Raw genomic sequence first — 9126 nt, forward strand, 5'->3', positions numbered from 1 at the left:
CAGAGATGCTCAACGCTGACGCGCGAGGGGTGAGTGGGGACAGTGGATCAACGCCGCGGGTGAAAGACTCAACTAAATAAAATTTGTCACCAAGGACGTACCGCAAACAAACTGCGAAAAGAGAGCTTGGCTGCCGAAATAAAACAAAAGCAAACAGGAAAAATAGAACCCAGACAGCCCCAGCTGGCTGTTACAGCGGAGCAGTGAAAGATGCTAAAATGCTGTCGGCTGGTGCAGCGAAGGGCAAAGCTAAACCCGTTTTTATCTCTGCAACTACCAAAGATTTCAAGTGAGTATATCCTCTCACTGGGAAAAAAAAAACAAAACAAAACACATTATACGGCGTAAGACAATTTCTATCACGGTAAGGAAACAAATTAAAACCTGTTGCTTGGACTGCTCTGTCATGTTAAAATTACAGAGTTAGATTCATTTAATTATGTGTCGGGGAAACCGCTGCTAAGCTCTGAAGAGAGACTGCAGGCTACCTGTTGTGTCACCAGGAAAGGAGGTACTGAGCCAAAAATATTTATGTATAAACAATAAAAAACAAACTACATAACAATCTCACACATCATCACATTCAATCCCTCTAAATCTGGTTAAACTTTACATGCGTAAGTGCAACACTATTAGTCCGGTATTTACAAATAAATATTAAAATAAATCAGAATAATAAAACATTCTGGTTTTCATGATACTGCCAAGTATCTCTATGTTAGATTTTACAAAGCATCTTTCTTCGGGGCTGTTTTCAGTTAATCAGACTGAAAAGAATGTAAAAACTGGAGGATGGGATAGAGGAGTTCTCCTAGAAAGTGTTATTTATTTTATATTTTTTTACAGACTTTATATTTCTTTCATAAAGAACAGGTTATACCGAACACTCACATACCAAAAGGCAGTGTCATGAAGTCCCAATATTTTTAAGAATTCCTTCAACTTCCTCTCCTTTTCTGCCACAATATGAATTGCCAAATAATACCCAAAGGGTGAGAAAGCGATCACTAGGTAAATCAAAATGATCGCACGAGGAAAATTATCTATTTCTACCACTGCAGCCTCTCCCATGACCATCGCTCTCGTCAATTCAAGTTGTTCCCAAACCGACTGATTAGTCTTCAGCTAAAAGGAAAAGAAGGAAGAGTTATTTCTGCATCACTCTGGATTTTACAGCCCCAACCCACGCAACAGCAGCGACCCCGGCGCAGCCCCCATGAGCCAGCACCGTGCTCAGCCCATCCCCATCCCCGCTGACAGGGGGAGATCTGGACACCCCCAAGCCTCCCTCTCCCCAAATCCCAATGTGAAAGCACGGAAGTTGGAGAACATCCGAACACTTGGAGATAAAATTAAAAATTTTGCAATTCCTATCACGTAAAAAGATGAGACTTGCCCTCACCGCAAGTGGCATGATGGGAGAGAAATAGGGAAAAGGGCGTTGCTGATAAATACTGACAATAAAATCGTAAGGCAAATCCTTTGGCCCCTTTTGGTACAGCATCTTAAATAGTATTTTGGGGTGAGCACTGTCAAGCCTTCGCATTTTCACGATTCAGGCTCATTTGGACACAAATTATTCGCATCGTTCAACCAGACAAGAAAGCTTCTGTACAAAATACGGCACACGCACATGAAATATTCTGCCTTCTCATCGGATCCAAGCTAATTTTTGAGATGGCATTTTACACAATTAATAGACATCACCCCAAAAGAAGTCAGAGCCAAGGCAGTCCACGGATTTGAACCTCCTTGGTTTTATGAGGCTGTTTTTTTCTGACTTACCTGTATAATTGCAGCATCGATGCAAGCTTGCAAAGCTGTAAATCCCGAGCTCCAGTATGTCACCGATTCGCATCCTTTCCGCAGGTTGGAGCAACTGGCTGCGGGGTAAAGCAGGGCATTTTAAAATGCAGAAAGTCAGAGTTACAGCTGTCCTACCCCCAACGTAAAGACGGTGCAGCTTGAGGCCATCCCTTATAAACGGTGGGAAGGACTTCAATAAACCAATGTATGCAACATCAGGCCAAAAATAAATAAATAAAATAATTTAAAAAAAAGAATTAAAGAAAAAAATGTTTTAAAAAAATTTAAAAAAATTTTTAAAAATCTAAAATTTTTTTTAAATTAAAAAAAGAATAAAAAATTTTTTAAAATAAAAAATTTTTTAAAAATTAAAAATTTTTTTTAAATAAAAAATTAAAAAAAAAAAAGGGAATGATTTTTCAGTTCATCCCCTTACAGAATACATGTAAGACCGTGCACATTTACCTCTTGATTCCATATAAATGGAAGACATAGCGACCGAATCGGGAAACCTCAGCTGGTAGGACATGGCATCGTTGAACACTACCCCCACAAAGTTTGAGGGTTTAAAAGCACTAGCCTCTTGCAGCTCCTCTTCACTTAAATACTCCTCTGTGATGATGCCTGTGTGACAGAAGAAATTATCGTGCTGATAGAGCAGCAGGAAGAACTGTGCAACACTTTTCAAGAAGCATCACGTTAATCATTAATGAATTATTTGGTTTTGGAGATGTACACAGATCTAGATATAGAGAGATATATATATATACAGGGTTATATTTTTGTCCTAGTAAAGGAAGTATTCTTCTGAACAGAAACCCGTAGGAGTGTTGCTCAGTAGCAGGTAGGTAATTCAAATTTACCCCCACGCCTTCCCCTTTTTCCCCCCTTTTTGTCGTTCCAACAGCTTCTGTGCCCCAATCCTCTGCTGGCTACCCAAGTTTATTCTCCAGCACCAGCACCTTTCAAGAAGGGCAGATCAACTCGTGCAGAGAGATCAATATATGAAAACATGGTATTTCGTCACTGACTTCAGCAGAGGACGGGAGGAAGATGGGCCACAATGGCAGCAAGTGTAACGCTTTGCTAAAAGCAGCCGAGGGCACCCGTAAGAAAAATGCAGATTTCGGGTTGTTTCTCCACGATACCTTTGAAGCACGCATACAGCAAAAAGAAAATCAAAGATACCAAACTAAAAATACATCAGAGTGGTTTTGGAGAGATTAGTTTCTGCTAGATGTGTAAGCCGTGTAGGCAAAGCACTTTAAAAAAGGAAAAAAAAAAAAAAAAAATCACTTTCAAAAGAAGAGGTGACACAGTGTTAATGGGAATCAGCACTTAAAAGATTTAAAACGTTGCTTTGATATCAACAACAGGATAGAAAACACAACCTAAAATACCTGCAGGACAGCATCATCTCCTGCATTTGCCCCGGGATGTCACAGGACAAGTATTAATTAGCTCTAAAGCTGCTCAGGGGCTTTTTGTACTTAGAACTTAGGTCCTCCCAAAACCTTTCCTGCAGCCACATAACACTTGTTGGCTTCAACAGGAGAATGGGAACCACTTCGAGATGGCAGTGCCAGAACATTTGCCAACTGAGAAAAAAAAAACAACCAAAACCACCTCACGCCTTCACAGTCTGTTCTCTATCTGCAATGGAAAAGAAAAGCTTTTTCTTTTTTTCCTATCAGCAGCAACAACAGCGAGCTCCCTCTTCAAACACAAGCCACGGCATGAGATCTACTGAGAAAAAAATAAAATGCTTAGGTTCCGAATACCATCTTCAAAGTTATCAGAAGACACTTTCTTCATGATTTCTCGTGCCATCCGGGTCGGTGGTGTGTATCCGATGACAAAATTCACCAGCATGGAGGTATCCAGCGTGCCCAGGTTGGTGTTGGCAGCCTCGCTGTACTTCCTGTGCGGGTGCATCATGCTCATCAGAATTAGCCAAAACAAGAAAAAGAGTGGGAAGAGGACCTCCTGTACAAAAAGCAAGCATGAGAACTTCAAAGAGCAGTCGTAGAAATAAAAATTTCCCAAAGTTTATCTTAGTTACACAAAGCTTAAAGGAGGGACCGTGAGTCTCGTTACTTGACTGTAAAGTTCCCTGCGTGTTTCCAATGCAAGAGTAATTTTAATGCCAAATCCTTCTCTGGCACTGAAGCAGGATTTTAATCGCATGCATCAGCAACCTAAGAAGCCATTTTAAGGTGCAAATGGATAATTCTACTTGCTTTAAATATCAGCAAACTTAGGCTGTTTGGAAAGCTGCAAAGCGCAAACCATGAAGCATTAAACAAGCCCAGCCAAGCATCGCACTGTCTCTTCTTTACCTCAAAATTCATCTTAAAGCATCATACCCATCACCTACACACTGGGCTAAACTGTTAGAAGAGATAAAAATCTTTTGGAGAGGTCTAATCCCACCCCAATGCTCAGTTACGGGTGCAAATATTTTTTAAAAAGTGCACTAAGATTGCAGTATTAATTCAAGGATATTTTCTGGAAGATGGCTTACACATCAGGACACATTTTCAACCAAAAAAATCACAAAATACCTTCTGAAGAAGCCCATTTCAACCCAAAATTCAGAGCAGACCTTGAAGCTTCAGAAATATTGTAACAAAACTGAGCATTGCCTCTGACTCAGGAGCCACTTAAACGCAGAACTACTGCAGATGGAAGCAGTGAACAAGCACCACACTCACCTGAACGCTGCTTTTCTTAGTCCTACACTTAATAAGACAGTTCTTGAATAAGAGAGCTCTGGTTTGTCTCCATACTCCTGCTCCTCTTGGAGTGGCTGGTGCCATTTTTCAAGACTAGTTTAAGAAAAAAATAAACAAGAAAAAACCCACAAAATCAAATCCATATGAAACGACAATTGAAAAAGGAAAAGCCAGGCAGTTACAGCATTCGGTATCTCATATTTTTATATTTTCACATAAATTATTCATTTTCAATTGTTTATATTTTTAATGCCTTCCAATATATACGCTGGATGCCAGCTACGTGAAGAAACTGTGAGTATTCATTTGCAATGAGAGAGCTGGGGAAAGCAGCTGGGAGAGGCCTCGGGATGCCATCTGAGTGATCCTCCACCCCAAGGCAGGATGAGCTCTATGCAAGCTCACAAAACTCTGGGCTTATTTTCATTTTGTTACATATAAATTACAAACTAAAGTCTTTATCTCAAAGCACAATTCCACTGTCCATCACACGAGCTCAGGGCAGCCAGCCAGACCGACGCATCCAAAAACAAAAGCCATCCTACGCCAGGCAAACTGTTCAATTTACCGTAAGTAACCTCTTTTCATTCTGGAGCAGATCCAACACTCCTTATTTTCCTTTTCATTAGTTTTTACCTTTTCATTATGCCCGCTGCACAGTAGCGCTGAAGATAATCTTTTGGGGAAAAAAAAAAATTAAAATAAAATTGAAAATGCTCTTCCAGGAGACAGCATCCCGTTCCACTGGGACGTACCTGGCGAGGGATGGAAGGCTGGGGAACCACCAGGTTTTTATCCCCAGTTTTCCCACCACCTTGCTCTCCGAGGTTTGGAGTCACTGGTCAATCTACATCTCTCTCCATATCCTCACCTGTGAAGTTGAAATATAATTGTGAGCTGCTCCGCGGAGACAGCGGGAGCTCTGCATGCCAGCACCCTTCCAGCTCCCCGACTGCCCTGGCCGTCAGTCCCACCTGCTGCAACAACCTACATGCCACAGATTTCAGCCAAAACACAGCAGAGATTTCAAGAATTTATCCATATTCCACATTTTACAGCTCCCATTCAAAAAGCGGACTGATGTTTTTGGGGACTGCGCATTCAGAGCAGCTCTGCAGCAGGGCCCGGTCTCTCTGTTATCTGTTAGCCAACACATGGCTCAAGCTTCCTTCCCCAGCTGTGTTTTAACATGGAAATCTATTTTCGGAGCGCAGACATCGTCTAACTAAAGAAACACATGAGGTTGCTCAGATGTCAGCACCGCTGCTGCGAGCTGAGCTCGAAGAACTTCAAACACACAAAGTGCTCCCAGAGAGACGGCTCGATGCGAGCCTGCATTGCTCTGAGCGTAGGAAGGAGGAGAGGAGGGAGAAGGCATCTGCAAGCAGCTGAGCTCGCTGCTCCCGGCTCCTCTGGTGGGTGTCGGGGTCCTCCACGGGCAGTGACCCCCAGCAGGCACACGCAGCACGGGGACCTGTGTGGGACACGGCTGCACGTCACTGGAAGCAAAGCCTTGGGAAGAGATCCCACCTAGAGCCTGGAGTGCTTCTGATAAACTCCCATAGACTCTACTTCAAAAATGGAAAAAAAAAATAAAAATTTAAAAATTCTTCTGATAAAAAAAAAACAAACAAAACACCCAAACCACAAAACGCTTAAACATCAACCTACGCTAATAACTAATTCTTGCAAGAAGAATGCATATAACTCCATTGGATATTTTCCAGCAAGAAATGCTTCAGAATGTCAGCAGAGCATTTTAAAAATAATCAAGAGCAGCAGCTATTGCTTACAGGTCATAAAAAATAACGCGCTTTTCCTCGCTGCTCACAGCATGCCCTGTTAAGTGCCTGGACTTCCACTGTTTGCTTTCAGGAGCACTTAACTTACAAGAGGAGAAGCTCCACCGAGGTCCTTGCTCAACGCTGCACAACCGCATTAAGGCAGCAACCCCTTCCCTCTATTTTAATTAAATCTAAAAAAACCTGGCAAAGCTGATTTAATCCGATTCAATCACTAACTCCAGTTACTGTTTCTTTAATTATTTTGTATCCAGTTATAAAAAAAAAAAAACACAACAAACCAACAAACCAGTGATGCTTCCACATCTTCCGGAACACTTCTACGCTTTGCTGTACATCACCTAGGTTGGAGGAAAGGTCGTTTTAAAAACAGTGATTATTTTTTTGGTGCCATCTGCACGTAAGCTAATGAAGGTGCATCACATGCAACTAAGATGATTGAAGAATTAGTGAATGATGAAAATGGTGAAAAATTGTATCTGGGAAAAATAAAAAAAAACAACAAACCCTCCTAGAAACTCCAGATGAGGAAAATGAACACGTAGGCTGAAGAGAAAAAGAAGCTGCCAAGACATTTATTTGAATAATACTGGAGAAAATGAAAACACTCTCAACCTGTAAACGTACCCCAAAATTTAGCTACTTCCTTACGATCTTTTACTGCCAGAAGGGACCGAAACACAGCTACTTGTGGGCATCTCAATCAAATCAATCGCAAGGAAATTATTGGGTTTGTGCGTTAATTCCACACAGGAGATGCTAGCGCTTCTTGGGGGGGGGGGTAATAATGATCAGATGATAGTTAAGAAATCCTAACTACCCTAAGCCAATGGTCCTGAAGGGGCAGTTTATGAAATTTAATGCTCCATGTCACGTTCTCCTTGGTTTTTAAGCTAAAAAAAAACCCCAAACCAACCCCAAACCAGTAATAAAAACAGGGTGGGAGGGGGTGAGCCTCAGCTAAAGGAGCTGTGGCTTGAGGAAAACCAATTTGTCAGTGAACAATATCTGCAGAAAGATGGGAAAATCAGATTATGGATCCTGCTGCAAGGAGACAATAGCCGAAATGACACTTAAAGAGAAACTCCGAAACGCTCTTCACTGCTCTCAAATTACTTCAGCCAAACGCTTTATTTATGAATTTTTAAAAAGGGGCCGAATTTTCTCCCCTACCCGAAGCCGCAGGGACCCAGCCCCGGCTCGGGGGATTTCAGGGCGGGATAACGGGACCGGGACCCCCCCCCCCGAGCACCCCCACGGCCAGGCCGGGCTGCTTCCAGCTCCCCCCCCCCCCCCTCCCCGGGGACCCCCCGGTCGCTCACTGCAGGCGCGGGGAGGGGGGGGGGGGTGACACCCCTCCGGGTTTCCATCCTTATTTTCCTCCCCCCCTTCCCCCAAACCCCTTGAAATGTCAGTTCCTCACCCTTTTTCGCCCAGCTACAAAACCTCAACAAATACCGAAATAAACAACCCCCAGCAGTCGCTCCAGAGTAACGACGCGCACCGCCAGGTACAGCAAAACTCCTCCTCTTCCTCTCCTTTTCTTCCCCTTCCCGTTTTACACACCTCGGGGGGGCCGTTTCCCCCTTGTCCAGCAGCCCCCCCCCCCCCCGATTCCCGCATCCCTCCGCCGCGGAGGGCGGCCGGGATGAACCGAGACCCTCGCCCCCCCCCCCGGCTCCATCCCCGGCGCTCACCGGCCCCGCTCCGCTCCGCTCCGCAGCAGCGGGGGACACAGCGCTGCCCCCCCCTTCTCCAACGGCGCAGGGGCCGGCCCGCAGCCGCCATCACCGCCCCGGGGCGGAGCGGGGCCGCCCCCCGGCCCCCCCCGCCCATCCCCGTGGTACCCGGGTGCGGCCGCATCCCGCCCCCCCCCCCCTCCATGACCACCCCAGCTCCCGGGGACCCACCGGGGTCCTCCCACCCACCCCTCGGGGGACCCCGCTTTGGGGACATCCCCCCCCCCTTCTCCCGTGGGCACCTCCCGGGGGGGGGTGGGTGTGTGTGTCGTCCCCCCCCCCGCGCCTCCCAGCACGGCCTTGCCAAGGAGAGAAGGAAAAAAGAAAAGGTTGGAAATCTGCCCCGGGAGCCCGGAGATTTGCGGTGGGGTGGGGGCCACCCCGGGTACCCCCAGCGCTGCGGGCTTCCACCTGCAGCCAGGAGCTCGCCAGTATTTTATTGCATTGCCCAAAATATCATTAAAACCTTGAAAATCCTGCCTTGAACACAAACCCTCAATCCCCCTCATCGACGGGTGGGTTGGTTCCCCCACCTCGATGTGTTTTTTTTTTTCCCCCCTCCTCGAGTTGTTCCCCGTCCGGCCAGTCCCTGAGTCCACGAGCAGCGTTTTGCTGAGGAGCGGGATGTGAGCAACCCCCCCGCCACCCCCCCGATCTCCGCTCTCCCTCTCCCCTCGCTGCGGGCGCATTCGGACGTGCTCGTTTTCTCCAAGCGCCTCCCGGGGAAGGCTCGAGGTGACCGCGCAACCCCGCACCCTGCCCGAGCACCCGCAGCCCGCGGCGGGGGGGCTGGAGGGACACGGCAGAGATTTCCTTGTCCCGGTCGGGTTTTTGTTCCCCTGAGGAGCTGCAGGAGCATCGCGCAGTGACAGCGTGGGCTTCGATGGTTTTTTTCTGGGGAAAAACTGAGCCGGGGGGGCTGTGCTCCCCCGCCGGCAGAAGGACGGGGCTCGGGGCGCGGAGCGGGGTTTACACGCGTGGGGAGCGCGGCCGCGCTCACGCCTCCACCCGCAGCGGGGTCGGGAAGAGCGAGGACTGGTCCCA

The 9126-nt window shown here is 46.4% G+C and overlaps 1 protein-coding gene across 9 annotated transcripts in view; it reads right to left on the reverse strand.

Annotated features, from left to right (window-relative positions):
- ABCA5 (ATP binding cassette subfamily A member 5) overlaps positions 1 to 8098 on the reverse strand; it is a 34614-nt gene extending 26516 nt beyond the window's left edge. The window contains exons 1-9 of one of the 9 annotated variants that reach the window (XM_074922475.1): positions 7767 to 7865; positions 6625 to 6684; positions 5297 to 5412; positions 5178 to 5217; positions 4521 to 4634; positions 3588 to 3792; positions 2272 to 2430; positions 1786 to 1883; positions 896 to 1125 (exon numbers count right to left, since the gene is read on the reverse strand). In XM_074922475.1, the coding sequence (XP_074778576.1) occupies positions 896 to 1125; positions 1786 to 1883; positions 2272 to 2430; positions 3588 to 3792; positions 4521 to 4625 (797 nt within the window). In that variant the 5' untranslated portion in view covers positions 4626 to 4634; positions 5178 to 5217; positions 5297 to 5412; positions 6625 to 6684; positions 7767 to 7865. Of the gene's footprint in view, positions 1 to 895; positions 1126 to 1785; positions 1884 to 2271; positions 2431 to 3587; positions 3793 to 4520; positions 4635 to 5177; positions 5218 to 5296; positions 5502 to 6624; positions 6685 to 6970; positions 6989 to 7766; positions 7866 to 8040 lie in introns of those variants that run through there. The other 8 variants (XM_074922473.1, XM_074922472.1, XM_074922471.1 and 5 more) reach the window with 8 other exon arrangements.
- Positions 8099 to 9126: the final 1028 nt, after the last annotated feature.

The sequence above is a fragment of the Athene noctua genome, chromosome 18 (genome assembly GCF_965140245.1).
Source record: "Athene noctua chromosome 18, bAthNoc1.hap1.1, whole genome shotgun sequence".
Lineage (NCBI taxonomy): Eukaryota > Metazoa > Chordata > Aves > Strigiformes > Strigidae > Athene > Athene noctua.